Here is a 22,542-nt window from a genome sequence, read left to right on the forward strand (position 1 = left end):
TTTCCCCTCTGTCCCAATGCTTATATGATTTGTTAAACAGAAATTTGCAAATTAGCGTATTTTGAAAAAGAAACACCAAGGCACAGGAAAAATAGCCAACTATTGTGTTGGGAGTTATGTTAAAAGCTGACTATGTTTTTATATGTCTTCCTGATTTTATATCCCTGTGGTGTGAGATTTCTCACTATCTCCCTACCACCCACATCAGTAAAAGAGCTGCTGGAGATGTAGTTCCCCTGTTCTTGCATCTCATCTGTGAACTAGAGAAGATTCAGCAACCAGTGTCAGCCTGAAGCAGTGCTGGCAGAACCAGGGCTTGTCACGTTTCAGCATCCCCTCTTTCCCGTTCATGTCTTAGCTTCACTCCTTTCTCCCTAGCTTCTACCCCCTAGGATTCTTCAGGCTTTGTGGTGGAATTATAACAATGCTTTATATTTGCAGAGGATTTCTCAGCTTTGAAGAAAAAATTCCTATGTCCTATCTTAGTTAATCCTCAGTAACTGTCAAGCCAGGTATTATCATCAGTGTTTATTTTATAAATAAGGAAGCTAATGTCCAGCTAGTGACAGAACTGGAACTAAAGTGAGGTCTTGCAGTTCTTCATCCAGTGTTTATTCTGCTGTCTTAGCCACCTTTCTTCAGGTATTTGGGAGTCCAGTAGTAGCAAGGATTTGTCAAATCTAATGTAAAGGTCAGCCCATGGCATAGATATCTCAGTATCTTCTTTTTTCAAAAACTTACTCCATAGCTGTGTGTCCCCTTGACTGAAGAGCTAGACACTTCTATCAGGAAGTTTGATATACGATGGTTTAGATTAATTATCTTTTTTATCTCCTAACTGAATTTGGCCCTCACTGAGAATGAATTTGGTTTTTCCTTTTTTAGCACCATCACCCCTGTGGTGGGTAAAAAGAGAAAGCGTAATACTTCATCTGATAATTCAGATGTAGAAGTCATGCCTGCCCAGTCACCCCGGGAAGATGAAGAAAGCAGCATTCAGGTAAAAGGATCCCAAAAGAACATAGTAGATAAATTATGTTTAATTCTGGCAGACAAACCAGGAATAGATACGAGAGACTATGAGCCTATGCACATTTTAAGAATTTTTCTAAAAGAGAAGTAGGCCTGAAAGGTAAGAGTTGGGACCTGGTCATGGTTGTGTCTTTTTAAACATTTTTTTTTTTTTTTTTTTTTTAGGTAAAAAGCGATTACTACATAAATAACAGTACTCACTTTCCAAAATTCTAGTGTTTCAAACACTAAGCAAGTATGAAATTATGTGCGTGGTTGTTGTTACAGCTATGTCAGTACTTTGGTTTCACTTAGAATTGTCCATCTATCCATTTGCCTTACCTTTTCTACACTTCAGGGTTCTGACTCTGTGAACTGGGTGCTTAGGCACAGTGTTATTTCCTACCTTTTGAAGATGAGAAACATTGGAAGAGAATAAAAGAAGCTGGACCAGAAGCTGGACTAAGCTTAGTCCTCTGTCTCTCATTGTTGCTTTACGGTACCACCTTTGGCTCTAGTTTTCCAACCATACAAAGAACCTGGTATTAAGATTTGGGAGACCCTTGGTTCTTCTAAGAAGCGCTATGGCCCTGGCCAATTTACTTAGCTACTATGTCTGTGTCTGAATTTTTCCTTAGTAAGTGGAGGTTTGTACTAAATGAACCTTAAAGTGCTTCTCTAGCTATTAATAATTATAAATGCATACAGTCTTTTCTGATACACTGGCAAAACTGGTACTTGGCAAACTGATACTTGGGTTTTTCTGGGGAAATTAACCTGAGAATAGCCAAGAAATTACTGAAAAGAAAATTGAGGCAAAAATTAGGTTTAACAGACATTAGAGCATATTGTGATTTAATAATTACTAACAGTTTGGAATTAGAGAAGAAATAATAATAAACATTATAGAGGGGCATCTGGGTGGCTCAGTTGGTTAAGCTTTTGGCTTTGGCTCAGGTTATGATCTCGTGGTTGAATTGGAGCCCTGCATCAGGCTCTGCACTCTCAGCACTGAGCCTGCTTCTGATTTTCTCTCTGCCCCTCCCTTGCTCATGCTCTCTCTCTCTCCAAAATAAATAAATAAACATTTAAAATAAAATAAAGATAATGGAGTCTAGAAATAGATTCAGATGGTTATGAGAATTAGCATATGAATTAAATACCATTTTAAATCAATGGAAAGAAAAAATAAAACTGGATTTCTTGTGTCATTCCTCAAACAAATCCTAGTTTAATCGAAGGTTCAAATGTAAAACCTGAAATCATGAACTTTCTATAAAACATGGATGGAATTTTTAAAAAATTCTCAGGTAAAGGGGCGCCTGGGTGGCTCAGTTGGTTAAGCATTCAACTTCAGCTCAGGTCATGATCTTGTGGTTTGTGAGTTCGACCCCCATGTCAGGCTCTGTGCTCAAAGCTCCGAGCCTGGAGCCTGCTTCGGATTCTGTGTCTCCCTCTTTCTCTGCTCCTCCCCCACTCAGTCTTTGTCTCTGTCTCTCAAAAATGAGTAAATGTTAAAAAAAAAAATTAAAAACATTAAAAAGTTATCAAATAAAATAGATCTTTCTAAGGAGGTATTAAAATTCATATTCATAAAGGGAAAGCATAATTTAGTTGACTATATAAAAATTATATGTGTATAAAAACTAATTCTACAAATAATAAGAGTGGCCAAGAGCACAAACTATGGAGCAAGAATCCCTGGGTTCTCATCTTAACTCTATTAACATTGTCACTTCAAGCATTTTATTTAACCTCTTGGTGCCCCAATTTCCTTATTTCTAAAATGCAGGTAATAATGCGTACTAAGTAGAGTTATTAGCAGTATTAAATGCAAACATTTATAAAGGACACAACAGTGCTTAGCTCATGGTAAGAGAGAACAGAATGAGTTATATATGTGTATGTTAAAAAAAATTTTTTTAAATTTTTGTTTATTTCTGAGAGGCAGTATAAGCAGGGGAGGGTCAGAGAGAGAGGGAGACACAGAATCGGAAGCAGGTTCCAGGCTCTGAGCTGTCAGCACAGAGCCCGACGCGGGGCTAGAACCTACGAACCGTGAGGTCATGACCTACCTGAGCCGAAGTCGGACGCTTAGCTGACTGAGTCACCCAGGCACCCCATATATGTGTACGTTAAATAAAGAGTTAAATAAAAAGCAAACTAAAGGCAAATCTTTGTAATATAAGAAATAAAAAGTTTTAAAGGTGCTGTATTAGTTTGTTAGGGTTGCCATGATAACATACCACAGACTGTGTGGTTTAAACAGTAAAAATTTATCTTCTCACAATTCTGAAGGCTCTAAAGTCCAAGATCAAGGGGTTAAGCCAGTTTGGTTGCCTTTGAGACCTCTTTCCTTGGCTTGTAGATGGCTACTTTCTCACTGTGTCCTTAAGTGATCTTTTCTTAGTGCGTAAATCTCTGATGTCTTCCCATGTGTCCAAATTTTCTCTTAATAAGGATACCAGTTGAGTTGAATTAGGGCCCACCCTGTCAGCCTCATTTTAACTTATTCACCTGCCTGAAACTCTTGTCTTCAAATACAGTCACATTCTGAGGTGTACTAGGGATTAGGTTTTCAACATAAGAATTCTGGGGGATATAATTCAGCCCATTATAAATGGTAATGGCAGTGTTGGCAGTGGACTTAAGGAACAAATTCTTTTCAAGCAGTTGATAGAAGTGTTGAAACAATCTTTTTGACGGAGTCAGTGTTTTGAGATGTAACAAAATTTGAAATGTCAGTGTCTTTTGACTCCATGATTCTGCATCTAGGAAACTCTTAAAAGTATGTGATGATGTATACGTATCATAGCAATATTTGCAATAGCAGAAATGTCCAAAAGTTCCCTGTCTGTGATGGAGAAATAGTTAATTAAATTCTGAAAATCTGATGGAGAAATAGTTAATAAAATTCTGAAAATCCATGTACTAGAACACTACATGGCAGGGAGCCTGGTGGCTCAGTCAGTTAAGCATCCAACTCTTGGTTTTGGCTCAGGTCATTGTCTTGCAGTTTCATGATATTGAGCCCCATGTTGAGCCCTCGCTGCCCACATGGAGCCTGCCTGGGATTCTTTGCCTACCCTCTCCCCCCCATTCATACTGTCTCTCTCTCTCTCTTAAAAAAAAAAAAAAAAATACTACATGGCAATTAAAAACAATGAAGTAGAGAGGCGACTGGCTGGCTCAGTGAATAGAGCATGTGACTCTTGATCTTGGGGTCTTCCCATGCTGGATGTAGAGATTACTAAAAAAACAAAACAAAAAAAGATAAAGTAAAACATTAAAAAAGTAAAATAAAGGAGCACATGGGTGGCTCAGTCAGTTAAGCATCTGACTCTTAATTTCAGCTCAGGTCATGATCCCAGGGTCCTGGGATTAAGCCCTGTGTCAGGTTGTGTGCTGAGCATGGAGCCTGCTTGCGATTCTCTCCTTTCTTTCTGCCCCTCCACTGCTTGTGCGTGCACTTGGTCTCTGTCTCTCTCTCAAAATAAAATAAACATTTAAAAATAAAATAAAAACAGTGAAGTAGAGTAGGGTGAGCTTAATGTGGAAAACTCTCCATATTAAAAAAAAATCTACATGTAGAATAGTGTATATACCATCTCTTTAATAACATTTAAAGAGAGAGAGTGTGTGTATATGTGTATGTGAACATATACATTTTTATACATCCGTTTATTTTTTCGTAGAAGGATGCACAAATAATTTTAGGAGAAGGTTGAAGGGTAGGTGGGTCATGATTACTATGCTTTCATTTCTATACTTTGGATCTTTTTATTTTGGCATTTTGTTTTTTAGGTTAAAAAATATATGTGAGAAAAATTACAGTAGGGCACAGAAGTAGATACTATGAATATCTCCCAGTCTAGACCCCGGCCTCACAGTCTCCCACTTCTCTTCCCCAGAGGTGACCTCTGTTACCATTTGTTCTGTATCCTTTCAGAAATATTCCTTACTTTTTTTTTTTTTTGAAATATTCCTTCCTTTAACGAGCACTCTACTTCCACTAATATGGAATATTGTATTCTATATGTACTCTTCTATATAGTCCCTTTTTTCCTCCAACAATATGTCTTGGAGATTATTCTTTATCAGGAAAGATAGATCTAGAGTATCTTTTTTGTATTATTAAAATTTGAAGTGTGCACCAAAGTAAAGAGATAATTTAATGAAGTCCCATGTTCCATCACCCCAAAATTCTCTTACACGCACTTCAGTTAGTTTACCCTCTTCCCCAAAGGCAACCATTATTCTGATTTCTACTTACCATAGATTAAACTTAACCTGTTCTTAAACTTCATGTAAATGAAATGACCTAGTATGATTCAATTCTTTTAGCATAATGTTTTTGAGATTCATTCATGGAATTCAGTAGTTCATTCTTTTTTTTTCTTTAACACCACACTATACATTCTCCTACTGATGGATATTTGGGTTGTTTGCAATTTGGAGCTGTTGTGAATAGGCTGTGAATAGTCTTAGTAGGACTTTTTGGACACAGGCTTTCATTTTTCATGGCTAAATCTAAGGAATAGCAATGGTAGACCATAGGATAGTTATACATATAAACATTTAATTTTATAAGAATCTGCCAACTTCTAAAATGATTGTGTCATCTTATACTTTCACCACTAATGAGAGTTCCAGTTTCACATCTTCAGTATTTGGTGATGTCAACTACCCTCCACCCCCTTTTTTTTTTAAAGAGAGCAGGAGCGGTGTGAGAGTGGGGAGGGGCAAAGAGAGAGAGAGAATCTTAAGATCTTAAGCAGACTTCATGCTAATGTGGAGCCTGACATGGGGCTTGGTCCCACAACCCTTGATGACCTGAGCTGAAATCAACAGTAGGATGCTCAACTGACTGAGCCACACAGGTGCCCCTGCCCCATTATTTTTCTTTTAATTTTTAAATTTAATTTTAAAACATGTTTGTTTATTTGAGAGAGGGAGAGAATGTGCACATATGTGTGCATGATTGAGTGGGGGAGATTTTTTAAAATTTTATTTTGAGAGAGTGTGTGCGTACATGTGCATGGGGGAGGACCAAAGAGAGAGAGGAAGGCAGAATCCCAAGCAGGCTTCACGCTGTTGACACAGAGCCCAATGTGGGGCTTGATCCCAGAAACCATGAAATCATGACCTGAGTCGAGATCAAGTCAGATGCTTAACTGACTGGGCCCATTCTTTTTAACTAGTTCTAAAACAGGGGCATCTGGGTAGCTCAATTGATTGAGCGTTTGACTTTTGATTTTGGCTCAGATCATGATCTCACGGTTCATGAGTTTGAGCTCTATAGTGTGCTAAGCCTCCTTGGCAGTTTTTTCTCTTCTCCGCTATGCCACCCCCCCCCCCCGAAAAAAACCAAAAACCCTTAAAAATAGTAAATAGTTCTATAACATTCCAGTTTTTGACTATACCATAATTTGTTTAACCAGTCCCCTATTGATGGACATTTAGGTTTTCTCTGGTCTTCTACTACCATAAATAATGCTACAAAGATTTGTATACATGTACAAGTTTATCTGTAAGGTAATACCTTTGTAATGGAATTGCTAGACCAAAAGGTATCATCAGATTTTCTTTTATAGAGGTTATATCCATGTGTACTCTCACCAACATGTTCCTCTTTCCTTATTTGTTTGATTAGACTTTCGGACTTTTGTCAGTCTGTTAGGTGCAAAAAAAAAAAAAAAAAAAATCTCAGTTTAGTTTTCAATTGTAATTGTTTTATTATGAATGTGAAGATCTTTTTACATTTAGGGCTATTTTTTTTCACTGTTCACTGTATCCATGTTATTTGCCCGTCTTTCTGTTGTGTTATGGATCTTTTCTTAGTTATTCAAATGAACTATGCTTAGGATATGTATTATGGGGTATTTTCCTCCTCAATTCATTATTTCTCTCAACTTTGTTACGTTATTCTGTACGTATCTTAAATTTTTTGCAAGGTCAAATTGATCAATTTATTAGAAACACCTTCCTTACTACAGGATTATAAAAAAACTCTTACTCATTTTCTTTTAGAAACGTTGTGTTTTCTGGGGTGCCTAGTGGTTCCATCATTTAAGCGTCTGACTCTTGATCTCAGCTCAGGTCTTGATCTCAAGTCTTGAACATAACTTCAAATCCCACGTTACGGGGGTGGGGGTGATAGACCTTGAACGTAAAAAAAAAAAAAAGAAATGTCTTTTCTTTATAAGATTTTTAAGAAGCTCTTTTAAATCTTTTATTTTTATGTGATTTTGTTTCTTTCACCTTTTAGATGGCTAGACATTTCCATTCCCATTTATAGAATAATCCACTTTTTCCTCATTAGAAGTGCTATTTTTATCATGTTCTAAATCCACAGAAGTATTTTAGTCTATATTTGGACATTATTTCATTGACCTGTTTGTCTTGGAGAGGTACCAACCTTTGTTAATTAGTATAGCTCTATATTGTCCTTAAAATCTGGTAATTCAAAGCATACTTTTCCTTCTTTTTCCTGGTTATTCTTAGATGTTTTTCTTTTCCTTTGAATTTTTGGATCAGCTTATCTAATTTAAAATTGTATTTGTTTTGTCATTTTGTAATTAGAATTGAGTCTTCTTATTCCAGAACAATTTTACCATTTATTCAAGTGTTTCTTAAGCCCTCCTGGAGTCTTTTAAAGTTTTCTTGATATAGATTTTATATATTTCTTAGTAAATTTAATTCTTTAGATAATCTTTTTGTTTTCATATATAGAATCTTTTTTTATATATTTTATGGCTCAGTTTGTATAAGAATGATACTGATTTTTTTCATGTTTTATTTATTTCTGAGAGAGAGAGTGTGAGCAGGGGAGGGTCAGAAAGAAAGGGAGATACAGAATCTGAAACAGGCTCCAGGCTCTGAGCTAGCTGTCAGCACAGAGCCCTATGTGGGGCTCGAACCCACGAACTGTGAGACCATGACCTAACCCGAAGTCGGAGCCTCAACTGACTGAGCCACCCATGCGCCCCAGAATGACACTGATTTTTAAAAATTTTTTTAATGTTTTTTAAAATTTATTTCAGAGAGAGAGAGAAACGGCTTGAGCAGGGGAGGGTCAGAGAGAGAGGGAGATACAGAATTCGAAACAGGCACTAGGCTCTGAGCTGGCCGTCAGCACAGAGCCCGATGTGGGGCTCGAACCCATGAACCGCGAGATCATGACCTGAGCCGAAGCTGGATGCTTAACCAACTGAGCCACCCAGGCTCCCCTCATACAGATTTTTAAAGTTGGTGTTATGCCAGGAAAGTTTGCTCAGTTTCAGTAGTTACATGTCTGAGAATTCATTTAATTCTTTGGGGGTTTTTCAGGGATTTAATCAGGATTGAAAAATAATAATTTTTATCTCCATCCTTCCCATTTTTTTTTTTATCACGAGCTGTAAAGTATTACTTAATTAAAAAATGTTTTAGCTCAACTACTTGAAAGAGTAAGGTAAATCTGAAATGTATTGATACAGAAAACATCTTTAAGAAACATTATTAACAAAAAAAGTAAGTAGCAGAACAATCCTGTAATCATATGGTATGATTCTATTTATTAAAACAGAAAAACCTTAGAAATAAAAGAAATAGAACTGGAACAAAACATTTTTGCACCTTTGCACTTCAGGTTTGCTCCTTGTGGAAAGTACATTGCACCCTGCAGGTTGAGTCCTGGTGCAGTTTATTAGAACTTCTTGCCAGTAGTACCCAGGTTAAAAGTTTTCTCTTTGAAAGACCTACACAGTTATTTTTAACCATTCTTGCCTCTACAGAAGAGACGCTCAAACCGCCAAGTTAAGCGAAAAAAATACACAGAGGATCTGGATATAAAGATCACAGATGATGAAGAAGAGGAAGAAGTGGATGTAACTGGTCCAATAAAAACTGAGCCTATCCTCCCTGAACCAGTGCAAGAACCAGATGGCGAGACTTTGCCTTCCATGCAGTTCTTCGTGGTAAGCCGAGAACTTAAGCAATATGAGAGGTTGTCCTGCTCCTCACAGTCTCTGTTGACTGACTGCATCTTTTGCTGCAGGAGAATCCCAGTGAAGAAGATGCAGCCATAGTAGACAAAGTGCTTTCCATGCGGATTGTGAAGAAGGAGGTGAGGCCTTAACCTTTAATGTCAGCTCAAAGTGTTACAGTGACAGACTTTATTTAATGAGGACCTTTGGATGTCAGGATATATTACTGCAGTGTAATTATGAAATATGGTGCAGAGAAATTAGCTAGAAAAGAACTGTCTTGTTGCATTCTGTTTTGCTTATCTGTTTAAAATGGCTGAAGGCTTATTTTTTCCAACTATAAGACCTCTTGTACTGAAGTACTAGATTAGTTCTTTAATCCCTCAGTCAGTAATATACCCTGGGGGCATTGGTATGAAGCTCTACCAGGAGTAGAGGAAATTAAAGGTTCTTTTTTTGACAAAGTATTAGTAACTATAATGTTTTTCTTCTCAGCTTCCTTCTGGACAATATACCGAAGCAGAAGAATTCTTTGTCAAGTACAAGAACTAGTATGTGATCCCTGCAAAAAGCTTTTCACCCTAATCTCCACAGGGTTGTAAAAAGTTCTCCTGTATAGTCTTTCCTGGGTGGGAAACGTCCCCTTTTTATAGTCCCCTAGCCTAGATTGTTTTCATTGAGGAAAATGTTGATTTAGATAGAAATTTGGGAATTGTCATAATTCTTATTATTCCTGCCAGGAAGGTAGGATAAAGGCGATACCTGATAAAATCCTTTGTAATCCTTATGCCTTCGTCTGACATTAAGACCTTGCTGTTAAGACCTCTGCTGGTCCATGGACCAACAGAATTAGCCGTATTTGGGTGTTTGTTAGAAACGTGTACTTTCAAGCCTGCCCCATACTAGGTATTTGTGTGCAAAATCAAGTTTAAGAAGCCCTAATCTAAAAGACTATCTCCTACTTAAACACGTTGTACTCACTGTGACTGCTTCTGGCTAATCCTCAGACCTAGCCTACCACCTCTCCTTTCTCACATCATGACTGGCTATTTCCATCCCCTTCAGCTCCTATCTGCACTGTGAATGGGCTACCATCTCCCAACTGGAGAAGGATAAGAGGATCCATCAAAAACTAAAGCGCTTTAAAACCAAAATGGCTCAGATGAGACACTTCTTCCATGAGGTAATTAGGAATAGGTATTGCCTATCATTTATTTCATAGAAGCATAAATTACTGGAGTTACCAGTCTTGACTGATTCTTCAAGATTTATAGTTGCTTTGTATACGTGGGTATGAAGTCTTAATTTTGATCATTGGACTTTCCTTACTTTATAGCCCCATGCTTTGTTTACCAGGTCTAAATATGGTCTTTTTGTAAGTTAGTAGGATATTACAATATTGACTTGCTCAGTATCCATGGAGTATTTTCAAGATGGGTGATAAACCGACCTCTGGTCTACTTGAGGCATTCTTCTCTTAATGTCAGTCTGTGGCAGCCGATGGTATCTGTAGGCATAAGCAAACGTATCATTAAGAGAAAACATTTATTTTCTATAATTTCTTTTTTTATTATTTAAAAAAAATTTAATGTTTTATTTATTTCTGAGAGAGAGAGACAGCGTGAGCAGGGGAGGGTCAGAGAGAGAGGGAGACACAGAATCTGAAACAGGCTCTAGGCTCTGAGCTAGCTGTCAGCACAGAGCCCAACATGGGGCTCGAACCCACGAAGTGTGAGATCACTGTGAGATCATGATCTGAGCCAAAGTTGGATGCTTAACCGACTGAGCCACCCAGGTGCCCCTATTTTCTATAATTTCTAACCCAATATATCAAGAAATTGTGATAAAGGAGCTTTAATTTCCCATAGTTACTCTTACTACTGGTTAAACACTGGAGCATTCATAGGGTCTCTTGAGTCATATTTTTAACTCTCTACTTTGAAAGCTTTGTATACACATCCCTTTGCCAAACTGGGATTTTTCATCTTTATTATATATATGGTACTAAGTGCCTTGAGAAGACCGATTCCTTTTAAAAGCTTCTTAGAGCTAAAGGGGAAAAGAGCCCAGTAGGGAAGATTGAAGGTAGGAATAATGCAGAATTTCAGCAAAAAAAGTTCTGCCTGAATACATCTGATAAAGCTAACGTTATACCACCTGGTTTGCCAATAAATGAGTTATTAATCACATCACCTGGAGAGGGCAAGTAGGACCATGTAGGTTTTATAATTTCTTTTTATATGAAAATAATATTTGGGTTGTGTTTTCCATCTTTTTTTTAACATTTATTTATTTATTTTTTATGTTGAGAGAAAAAGAGTGAGCAGGGGAGGGGCAGAGAGAGTCACAGAGACTCTTAGGCAGGCTCTCCTCTTTTCAGTACAGAGCCCGATGCAGGGCTCAAACTCACAAACCATGAGATCATGACCTTAGCCAAAATTAAGAGTCAGACACTTAACCAACTGACCCACCCACCCAGGTGTCCCTTCATCTTTGTTCTTTTAATGCCTAATTTGTGAAATGTACAATGAAATGGTAATCCCATTCCAGCTAGTACTAATGTACAGTTTGTGATTATTGAACCAATCTCTGTGAACTCCTATGCCAGTTAAGTCTCCACATGTAGATAGGCTATTTAACCAAATCGGTCATTGATTTATTTGTCATTTATTATGTGCTAATCTCTGTGAAGAACAAACCAGACGTGGTTTGTGTTCTCATCCACCTCACTGTCTAATTGGGAGAGAGAGAGATAGTAAAAAATAATTCAAATCACGATAAGTGCCAAAAAAGAAAGAGCACGAGGAGACATAACAGGTGGGAAACCGCCTACTTTGGATAATTAGGGAAGACTTCTCTGAGAATTGAATTATGAATAGGAGCAAGGATGTGAACCCATGTAAATAGTATTGCTGGCATGGGAAACAGCATATGTGAAAGCTCGGAGACAGGCTGAGGAACTGAAAAGACAGTGGAGTTGATGAACAAAAGAGAATGAATAGCCCAAAATGAGATCAGAAATTCAGGCAAGCAGGTGCTTACAGACCTTCTAAGCAGTTTGGTTTTAGTTTTATTTTTATTCTTAGTACAAAGGAAAATGATTAAATCATTTGAACAGGTCAAAGATGTAATCCAATGTTCATTTTTATTTTTAAATTTTTAAAAAATGTTTATTTTTGAGAGAGACGGAGACAGAATGAGCAGGGGAGGGACAGAAAGAGGGAGACACAGAATCTGAGGGAGGCTCTAGGCTCTGAGCTGTCAGCATAGAGTCTGATGTGGGGCTTGAACTCATGAACCAGAAGATCATGACCTGAGCCAAAGTTGGATGCTTAACTGACTGAGCCACCCAGATGCCACCCCCTCCCCCCGCAGTGTTTGCTTTTAAATGATCACTTAGATTTTAGAGAATGGATTGAAGAAGAGTAAGCATGAAAGAGTTGTGAGCAGTATAGAAGCAGTTGAAGTTTTCTGGCTAGGAAATATGGCTTAGAATAGTGTGGTTTCACAGTGGAGAGAATGGATAGCTTAGAATTGACGAGGCTTGTGGTATGATGGCAGGTATGTGATCTGAGCAAATGGGTTGAGGTGGGACCATTTATTGAATTATGGAAGATTTTAGAAGCAGCCAATTTGGGAGAAATCAATTTAGTTGAGACTGTTACCTTTAAAATTCTTTTTTTTTTTTTTAAGTTTTTAAAATGTTTTTATTTGAGAGAGAGAGAGAGACAGCATGAGCAGGGGAGGGTCAGATAGAAAGGGAGACACAGAATCTGAAGCAGGCTTCAGGCTCACCGCGGGGCTTGAACCCACGAACCGTGAGATCATGACCTGAGCCGAAGTCAGACGCTCAACCGACTGATCCCCTCAGGCACCCCACGTTTAAATTCTTGAACATACCTGTGGTTAAGCAGAAAGATATGCAGATCTGAATTTTTCAGACTGCAATTAAAATTTTGAGTTTGTCAGCATATAAATAGTTATTAAAACCTTAATGATGATTAAAGTCCCCTGGGGGGGATTTTTGTACATTCTCATAGTTCTTTATTTTTTTATAGAAAGTTCCTTCTATAATAGAACAGATGTGAGCCCAGAACTAAGGCTTAAAGAATTCGCCCAGATTTATTTATTTATTTATTTTAATGTCTTATTTATTTCTGAGAGAGAGAGGGAGAGAGAGAGAGAGAGAGACAGCATGAGCAGGGGAGGGTCAGAGAGAGAGGGAGACACAGAATCTGAAGCAGGCTCCAGTCTCTGAGCTAGCTGTCAGCACAGAGCCTGATGCGGGGCTCGAACCCACAAACCGTGAGGTCATGACCTGAGCCGAAGTCAGATGCTTAACTGACTGAGCCACCAGGCTCCCCTGTTTGTATGTTTTTTAAAGAATTCTCCCAAATTTAGAGGTCCAGATGAAGGAGAAAGAATTGTATACCAGTGTTACAGGAGAAAACTTATGCAAGATACATCACAAAAAGCACTGGCAACAAGTGTCTGAAGAAGGAAGAGTTTTTTCCATAAAGTTTCTTTGAGACCTTTGTTTGGAGCCGTGGGTTATATATTTTCATATACCACCCAAAGTTGGATGCCAGTGATTTAGAAGAAAAAGAACCAAAGTGATTGATAATTAGCCAAAATAAAAACCAGAACCAAAATAAGAGGGGAAGGGGCTACTGATGAGACTATGGTGTGTCAGCAAATCCCAGGGAAGAGAGTGTCTAATGGAGAGAATTAGGAATTGTGGAATGCTTTGTAGAGTTAAAGTGAACTGAAGACAAAACTATTTTGTTACATTCGACAATTTGGAGATCATTAATGACCTTGACAAGAGTAGTAGTTGAGTTGTGTGAGGAAAGTGGATAGAATAGTGGAATGGATGGACATTGAAAGTGATGACATGCAGATACCTTGTGTTTAAAATGGTTGAGAAAGTTTGGCTATGAAGCGGAGCAGATACGTAGTTACAGGCAGATGAAAAGTAAGGTCTTTTTAAGATGTGACATAGTAGAGAACATCCGTGTATTTGTGGGAAGGATCCAATAGAGACGGATTCTTAGGAAAGTGAGAAGGGATGGAATCCAGAGATTATATGGACAGAATGGCCTCTCCTAGGAGACTTGCTCTGGTAATAGGTGAGAAGATGGGTACAAGCTCAGGTATGTTTTTAGAATTTGACACTGTGAAAGTTGGGAACTCCCTTCTGAAAGCTTCTTTTTAAAAAGTTTTTTTTGAAGTAGGATCATCAGGTAAAGGTGGGGTAGAAAGTTGGGTCTACTGAACAATGATATTATGGTCTTACGGTTTAATAACTCCTCTAGGATGAAGAGCCCTTCAATCCTGACTACGTAGAGGTGGACAGGATATTGGATGAGTCTCACAGCATTGACAAAGACAATGGGGAGGTAAGTTGAGGCATGGAAGAACATGAAAGGTCTTATATTTCTGCTGGTCTGTTTGCCCATCTTTTATTTTTCAGATATGGCTAAAAAGTCTCTGGGACTCAAAAAAAGGTATTTTTGAGTTTTTCTGAGGGTTCTTTAGAATGAAATTGGGAAGATAAGGGAGTAATGAGAGAGACTAAAAGGAAAGCTTTCCATAAAATCAAACATCTTAGAGCTATATTTTTAAATACCAAGAGCTATATTAACAAGTACTCCTTCACCTTGATCTCATTTTTCTCTTAGATTTTATATGGGAGACCCCTGACATTCAGTTGAGTGTGAGAAAAGGGGAGAGGTGTAGGGGTACTTCGCAAGTCTTCATATTTATAAATGTAAGAATACCTGTACAGACTCTTAGCTTTCTCCATGTTGTTGTTGAGAATTACTAATATTTTTTTAATGTTTATTTATTTGTTTAGAGAGTATGTGTGTGTGATCAGGGGAAGGGCAGAAAGAAAGGGAGAGGGAGAGAATTCCAAGCAGGCTCCATGCTGGGAGCGCAGAGCCTGACGCAGGGCTCTATCCCATGAGTTGGCTGCGCAGACTCGACATGGGACTCGATATCACGAAACTGTGAGATCATGACCTGAGCCAAAATCAAGAGTTGGATGTTTAACCAAGTCATCAAAGAATTACTTTTTTGTTGAACTTACCTTCAATTAAATGCATTTTTGTTTATCATTAAAACTGATCTATTGCATTTGAATCTGTACTTTTTTTTAATGTTTATTTTTGAGAGAGAGATAGAGAGCAGCAGGGAAGGGGGAGAGAGAGAGGAGAACAGAGGATCTTAAGCTGGCTCTATACTGACAGCAGAGAGCACGGTGTGGTGCTCTAACCCATGAACCATGAGATCATGACCTGAGCCGAAGTTGGATGCTCACCCAACTGAGCTACCCAGGTGCTCTTGCATCTATACTTTGAAACAGAATGTGGGATTTCCCCTCTTACAGATTCGGATTCAGTAGGTCTAGGGTGGGACCCAGAGATCTGTATTTTTAATTTGGTTCTCCAAGGGATTCTCAAGCATAGCTTCGTTGGGAATAAGAGCATTGAAGCTCTGTTAGCAGATTTTAACATGTGCTAAAACACTTGTTGATACAGATTCAAAAATTACTTTTTTCATTTTCCAAATAAGAGTTATAAAGATCTAAGTCACCAATGAATTCAACATTCTCTCTTAAGTCTATTTCAAACTTACTTAGACCATGAACCACCATTCCCTTAGAACTTACTGCTTTCTGTTCACTTTAAGTAGCAGTTGTTGGTTTGCTTTGTAGGGCCACATTTCATAAAGTTTTTTTTTAATCACATCTGACAGTTACTGCTTACCCAGTGACCAGTACAGAACAACAGAACCTTGTTAAAATGTCAGTCAGGTGGTGAGCAGGGCTCACTCACAAGTTAAGTGACACGTTTCCATATATCACCCTTTACAGGACCTAAATATGAAAGTTTTCCTTCTGTAAAATTCCAAGTTTATTTTATAAGCCTTTAGAGTCACTCAGAACCTTAGATGTCCAAGGCCTATTATAGTTCACTATGTCTTCATATCCTAATAGGCATCCTCAGATAACATATATTCTGTTTTGGGGGGTCGGGATGGGAGTTTGTTGTTCATTTGTGGGAGGTGAGTGGGAAATGGATCGGTTATTAGAAAGGACAAGTTAGTTGCTGTTAAATTCTTCTCATCATTTTCAGGATCTCAGCCTTCTTAGCCTTGATAACCTTGTGCTCTCTAGCAACATACTTAACCCTTCCAGAATTAATTGGGCTTTGGTCCCTTTGGACTTTGTGGGAAATGGCAAAATAGAAGAAAATGTTTTAGTTCCCTCATAGTAAAACTTTTGCTGCCAGTATTATAACAACATTCTGTATCCCCATTTCCCCCTCTTCCCAACGTAAGTTTAATTTGTCATCCTTTCTATATTACCTAATAGTAGAAATCAGTATTATAAATAATAAAGTCTTTGGAAAAGTAAGTTATGATGCTGGAAATGTGTGACCTGAACAAAGGCTTTATGTACAAAGTGACCTGAGTCACTATAATAAAGAAAAGGAGCAACTAAATTGATTCTGGGGATTCCATGATCTGTGACTCTGTTGAGGTACTTATATATATCTTCAAACTTCTTGCTGTTTTGAGGGGTATTCTGTGAGTTGAAAATAGAGACTTTTGTTGATTACACTAGGCCCAATCTGAAGGTTTTCTGTTGTTTTGTTTTTTTTCTTTGAGAGGGAACATGTGAATGGGATAGGGGCAGAGAGAGAGGGAGGGACGGAGGGAGGGAGAGAGAGTGAGAGAGATTCCCAAGCAGCCTCTCCTCCAACAGTGCAGAACCTGATGTGGGGCTCAAACTCATGTACCAGGAGATCTGGTTGGAGGCTTAACTGACAGCGCCATTCCAGGCATCCCAACACAAGGCCCAATCTAATCCATGTTTCATATAAGCCAGAAATGGAAATACAGTCAGTGCAAAGATCATCTTGAGTAGTGAGAATAGGAGCCATTTTACCATAGGTCACTGCCCATCCCTTGCAGTAGAACACCTACATATAGAGCATAGTACTGGTATTTGGAGCTTTAGCATTTGCCCTTCCTCTTTTCTCTTCTTACCTGTCCTCAGTGATACCTCTTTTCATTCTCTCCTAGCTCACAAGGAAATCTCTTTACCACCATATGACTGCTCTTTGATGTAGCATCTGCACTCAGAGCTACAGAAGCTCAGAAGCCCAGTAATTTCAGCCCTGCTTTGCTCTTATGGGTTTAATATGTTCCTTGCTTAGAAAAGTGGTCGGCTTCCACTCTTCCACTGTATTAAATATGGTCCTAGCACACTTGTATGGAGCCAGAGGTCTATCTTTTAATTTCAACCTAAATCAACATAATCCGGGGCGGGTGGGGGGGGAGGAATATTTTTTGACACTTGCATGGTTGATAAGCATAATGTTTCAGTGCTTAGGGTTCTAGAAACTACTGTTAGAGCTTTGCCTTTTAGAACAGATTCTGATGAATTGCTGCAAAAATTATTAAAGCCATGAATAATCTAGTGCCTCAGCAGGTGAGCCTGTGGTATCCTTTTTTTTTTTTTTTAAGTACTTTTTAGTATTAACACCTTGTCATCTGATTCTATAGTCAAATTCTCCTTTGAACACAGCAGAGAACACAGAATCAGTTTACTAAGGCTTTAGCTTCTTCTCTCCTAGCCTGTAATTTACTACCTGGTGAAATGGTGCTCTCTGCCCTACGAGGATAGTACGTGGGAGCTGAAAGAGGATGTTGATGAGGGCAAGATTCGAGAATTTAAACGGATCCAGTCCAGGCACCCAGAACTCAAAAGAGTGGTAAGTACTTTGCATTTAGAGTGTACAGCCCACATAGGCAATGATGTAATTTTTTATTTATAGAAGTTTATGTTGTTTCAGCTTTTAATTATGGACATTTTCAACATATACAAAAGTTAAAGAAATGTTACAGTGTACCCATCACCCAACTTTTAAGAATGCATAGCTAATCTTCTTTCATGTATTTCTCTGTCTACTCATTTTCTTATTTACCAAATTATTTTAAAGCAAATCTCGGATTCCTTTATTTCATCTATAAATATTTTGGTGTTTATGTCTAAAGGATAAATAATACCATTTTTATACCTGAGAAAATGTAACCATTTCTAAATATCATCAAATAACCAATCATTATATGTGTTTCCCTGATTGTCTTCTAAGGTTAAATTGCTTGAATTGGATTCAGAATAAAGGTCTATATATTGCTGTCAGTTAGTGTGTCTCAGATCTCTTAATTATAGTTCCTCTCCTCTCTCCTCTCCCTTCTTTGCAGTTTTCCTGAAGAAATCAGGTGGTTTGTTCTCTAGGGTTTTCCATGGTCTGAAGTTTGCCAGTCGCATTCCCCTTTGGTACCTTCTAACATATTCTCTGGCCCTTATATTTTACATAAATGGTTAGGTACAGACCAGTGCTGTCCTCTTGAACTTTTCAGTGCTGTGCTAATATAGTAGCCACTAGCTACATTTCAAATGGTCAGTAGTCAAATGTGACTAGTGGCAGATATAAAACATCATTGTAGACAGTTCCATTTGAAATCACTATCCTAGAAACTTGATCAGATGGGGAAGGGAGATAACTAAATCTATTTAATAGGTGGTTCTATCAGGTTGTCTTTTGTGCTTTATTAGCCATTTATGATGATTGCCTTGGTCTGTTTTTTTTAAATGTTTATTTTTGAGAGGGAGTGTGTGTGTGAGTAGGGGAGGGGCAGAGAGAGACAGACAGACAGACAGACAATCTGAAGCAAGGCTCCAGGCTCTGAGGTGTCTGCACAGAGCCCATTGTGCGGCTCATACTCACAAACCATGTAATCATGACCTGAGCCGAAGTTGGACACTTAAACTAACTGAGCCACCCAGGCACCCCTGCCTCAGACTGTTCCTTAAGGATTTAAAAATGATATTTTAATTGTATCACATTTTCATTTATTAGCCAGAATTTTCTATAAAAAGGAATGTGACTAACTTACTGTTTGTTCACTTTGAGGTACAGATTGTATAGGAAATGAGGGTAAATGCTTTATGTTCTTTATTTTCCAGTTTTCAAAATAATGAAGTAGTTCTCTAATATCCTCCAAAAGTGCCCTGTGGATTTTTTCTCTTTTGGTTTTCTTTCCTTTTTTTTTTTTTTTTTTTTTTTTAGCTTTTTAAACTTTATGAACTCATGAATTTGAATATATTTAAAATGTTTTTAGTTCATGTTTTTGAATTGGTTTTAGGTACTAGAACTGCCTAGTAAGTTTGCCTAATTTTGTTAATGTCTTCACCCCAATAATTGAAATTTTCTGTTTTGTAGAATCGTCCACAGGCAAGTGCCTGGAAGAAGTTAGAGCTGTCACATGAGTATAAAAACAGAAACCAGTTACGGGAATATCAGTTGGAAGGGGTCAACTGGCTGCTCTTTAACTGGTATAACAGGTATAGAAAAGAGTGGGCCCATGAAATGTAGGCTTGGCCTGGGATTATGTTTGTTCATTTTCAGTAGAAACAGTTTCTTTTTATTCTTTTTTTACATACTTTTAAAAAGATGGTATCTTTTGACATGCTTTTCTTTTTCCATGGTGAATCTTTAGGCAGAACTGCATCCTGGCTGATGAGATGGGATTAGGCAAAACGATCCAGTCCATTGCCTTTTTGCAGGAGGTATATAATGTGGGCATTCATGGACCCTTCCTAGTCATTGCCCCACTGTCCACAATTACTAACTGGGAGCGAGAATTCAACACATGGACAGAAATGAACACTATTGTATACCATGGCAGTCTGGCTAGCCGTCAGATGATTCAGCAATATGAAATGTACTGCAAAGATTCACGGGTAAGTTGCATACCATGGGAACGTAATGGTTTAGAGACAGTAGGCCAAGTTACCTGGTATTTTAGAGGCTTTTCTCTGAATAAAAGACTTTTAATGAGGTTTTCTGAGGTGATTTATGGCATTTTGTCTAGATTACACAGGGAACTTTTATTTCACTTCTGCTCTTTTTATCCAGTGGACATTTTGATCCAGTGGGAGTACTGGCTTCATTTATGGATACTTGCATTTTAAATAAAATTTTACCGGCATTGATAACTTTTCATTAAGGAAGAATGGAAGTGGTAAACTTAAGCCATTTCCTTTCTTTTTCTTTTATGGAAGTCTACTAAAATTTTCATCAAGATCAATTCCTCTTTCTATATAAATTTTAAAATACAAATTTGAACCATTCATCCTTTCTTAGTCATATTTTGCTGCTATTTTGTTGAACTGATTCTTCTGTCCGTTTTTAGACAGTAACAGATATTACCTATTTCACTTTCAGTTTTGTCTTGTATGTTTCAACGTGCCTGACCTTTGTGGATTTCAGTGTTAACTAACAAAAGATCTAGGTTTGAGATACATGAGCTAGGCATACAACAGAATAAAATATGTCCAGCTTCATTCAGTGAGGTCTGTCGTTTTCTCAAGAAACTGAATATGTTGAAGAGACCTTGTATCTTACATTCAGTGATTTGACACTATTTATCATGAAGATAAACAGCAGCAGAGGTGGGTGGTGGTGCAGTTTGCATTTCTTATTTTGCCTACCTGAATATAGAAGAGGGAATGTGTAATTCAGAAGAGGTCTCCATTTAGATTCATGGTAGGCCTTTACTTAACTTTATTGCCTTTGTGCATAGGGGCGCCTCATCCCAGGTGCATACAAGTTTGATGCCCTGATCACCACTTTTGAGATGATTTTGTCAGATTGTCCTGAGCTTCGTGAGATTGAGTGGCGTTGTGTCATCATTGATGAGGCCCATCGACTAAAGAATCGTAATTGCAAGCTGCTTGATAGCCTCAAGCACATGGACTTGGTGAGTTCTTCACATTGACTCACGGGCAGAAACACCTGGAATTAAAATAACCCTAATTCTCTGTGGAATTAATATAACCTTAATTACCAGAGAAGAAAAAAGAATCCCAATCCTGGTATTGGGTGGTGGGTATGACCTATGGGAGTGGACACCTGAAAGTCCTGTGTATTTTAGAATTGGAAGGTAATTATATGTTACTGGTTTTTAACGAGGTGGAGAGGTGGGATACTGTATTAGTTACCTAGTGCTGAAAAACAAATACCCTAAACATTAGTGGCTTAAAACAACAACAATTATTTTTCATGATTCCCTAGCCCAGCAACCTGGGCTGGGTTCAGCTAGACCATTCCTTTGGTGGTCTTGCCTGTAGTCAGTAATGTGGCTGTAGCTGGCAATTGGTGGGCTGCTGGGTCATCTTCTATATCAACTGTTATCCTCCAGTCAGCCAGACTCTGCTTCTTTACATGGTCAGGGCAGTGTCCAGAGAGGGCAAAGGCAGAAGTTGCAAGGCCTTTGAGTTATAGGCTCTGAAACTCACACAATATCACTTCTGCTACATTCTCTTTGTCAGAGCAAGCCACAAGGCAGGCCCAGATTCAAGGGGTGAACCTTGATAGGAGGAACTACAAAGAATTAATGGCCATATTTAATCCAGCACAGGTACATTCCCTAGAGGGGGACATATTAGGATATCTGTGGGGATTTGAGTGTGGAAAGGCATATGTAATTGGAAAAATATATATTATGCATATTTTTGTATTTGCTCATAATCATAATGTTTAAGTTAATTCTTGTTAAATGTCAAGGTTTTTTTTTTTTTTTAACGTTTTATGTTTATCAAAAGAAAGAGCAAGAGTGAAAGAAAAGATAGTAATCTGGCCCATTCCCATAATTTTACAGATAAAGAAATTAAAGCTAAAGTTATATACTTAATAGAAAACCCCAGAAGTCCTTCGTGTTTTCTGAGTTTTATAATTTTTTTCTTTTCTCCATTTCTAGGAACACAAAGTGTTACTCACAGGAACACCATTGCAAAATACGGTGGAGGAATTGTTTAGCTTGCTTCATTTCTTGGAACCTTCACAGTTTCCTTCAGAATCAGAGTTCCTCAAGGACTTTGGGGATCTCAAGACAGAGGAACAGGTAGGAAGTGTATCTGGACAAAAAAGGTAAAGTTTGTAGTAGGCACGCGTCTACTGTCATAGGCCGCAAGGGCCTTTTTGAACTACAGCCTGGTGCCTACGTCACTAGTGGCATTGGGCAAAATCTACATTTCTCATAATGGAAAACTCTCGAATTTTTTCATGTTTCCATGTAACTAAGCATGTTTGCCCTCATAGTTTTATTTCTTTTCTCTCTGTATTGGGCACAGGTTCAAAAGCTACAGGCCATTCTCAAGCCAATGATGCTGAGGAGACTCAAAGAGGATGTTGAAAAAAACCTGGCACCCAAACAGGAAACTATTATTGAAGTAGAGCTGACCAACATCCAGAAGAAATACTACCGGGCTATTTTGGAGAAGAATTTCTCCTTCCTCTCCAAAGGAGCAGGTCATACCAACATGCCTAATCTGCTCAATACAATGATGGAGTTGCGCAAATGCTGCAACCACCCGTATCTCATCAATGGTGAGAGAGCTCCTGGAGAATACCTGTGTTCCTCTGTCGCCTGGGTTTCCTTTCTAACGATACTCCTCAGGAACTGATTCAGTCTAATTTGGGGAGGG

The 22,542-nt window shown here is 38.2% G+C and overlaps 1 protein-coding gene across 4 annotated transcripts in view; it reads left to right on the forward strand.

Moving 5' to 3' along the window:
• Nucleotides 1–22,542, forward strand: part of CHD8 (chromodomain helicase DNA binding protein 8) — a 61,438-nt gene that overhangs the window by 22,453 nt on the left and 16,443 nt on the right. For all 4 annotated transcript variants that reach the window (XM_039245155.1, XM_039245157.1, XM_039245158.1 and 1 more), the window contains exons 5-16: nucleotides 886–1,000; nucleotides 8,787–8,969; nucleotides 9,050–9,118; nucleotides 9,474–9,529; nucleotides 10,044–10,161; nucleotides 14,294–14,377; nucleotides 17,624–17,761; nucleotides 19,277–19,398; nucleotides 19,554–19,797; nucleotides 20,640–20,816; nucleotides 21,816–21,959; nucleotides 22,189–22,444. In XM_039245155.1, coding sequence (XP_039101086.1) covers nucleotides 886–1,000; nucleotides 8,787–8,969; nucleotides 9,050–9,118; nucleotides 9,474–9,529; nucleotides 10,044–10,161; nucleotides 14,294–14,377; nucleotides 17,624–17,761; nucleotides 19,277–19,398; nucleotides 19,554–19,797; nucleotides 20,640–20,816; nucleotides 21,816–21,959; nucleotides 22,189–22,444 — 1,706 coding nt within the window. The remainder of the gene's footprint in view (nucleotides 1–885; nucleotides 1,001–8,786; nucleotides 8,970–9,049; nucleotides 9,119–9,473; nucleotides 9,530–10,043; nucleotides 10,162–14,293; nucleotides 14,378–17,623; nucleotides 17,762–19,276; nucleotides 19,399–19,553; nucleotides 19,798–20,639; nucleotides 20,817–21,815; nucleotides 21,960–22,188; nucleotides 22,445–22,542) is intronic.

The sequence above is a fragment of the Hyaena hyaena genome, unplaced genomic scaffold (assembly GCF_003009895.1).
Source record: "Hyaena hyaena isolate Hyena2069 unplaced genomic scaffold, ASM300989v1 scaffold_256, whole genome shotgun sequence".
Classification (NCBI taxonomy): Eukaryota; Metazoa; Chordata; class Mammalia; order Carnivora; family Hyaenidae; genus Hyaena; species Hyaena hyaena.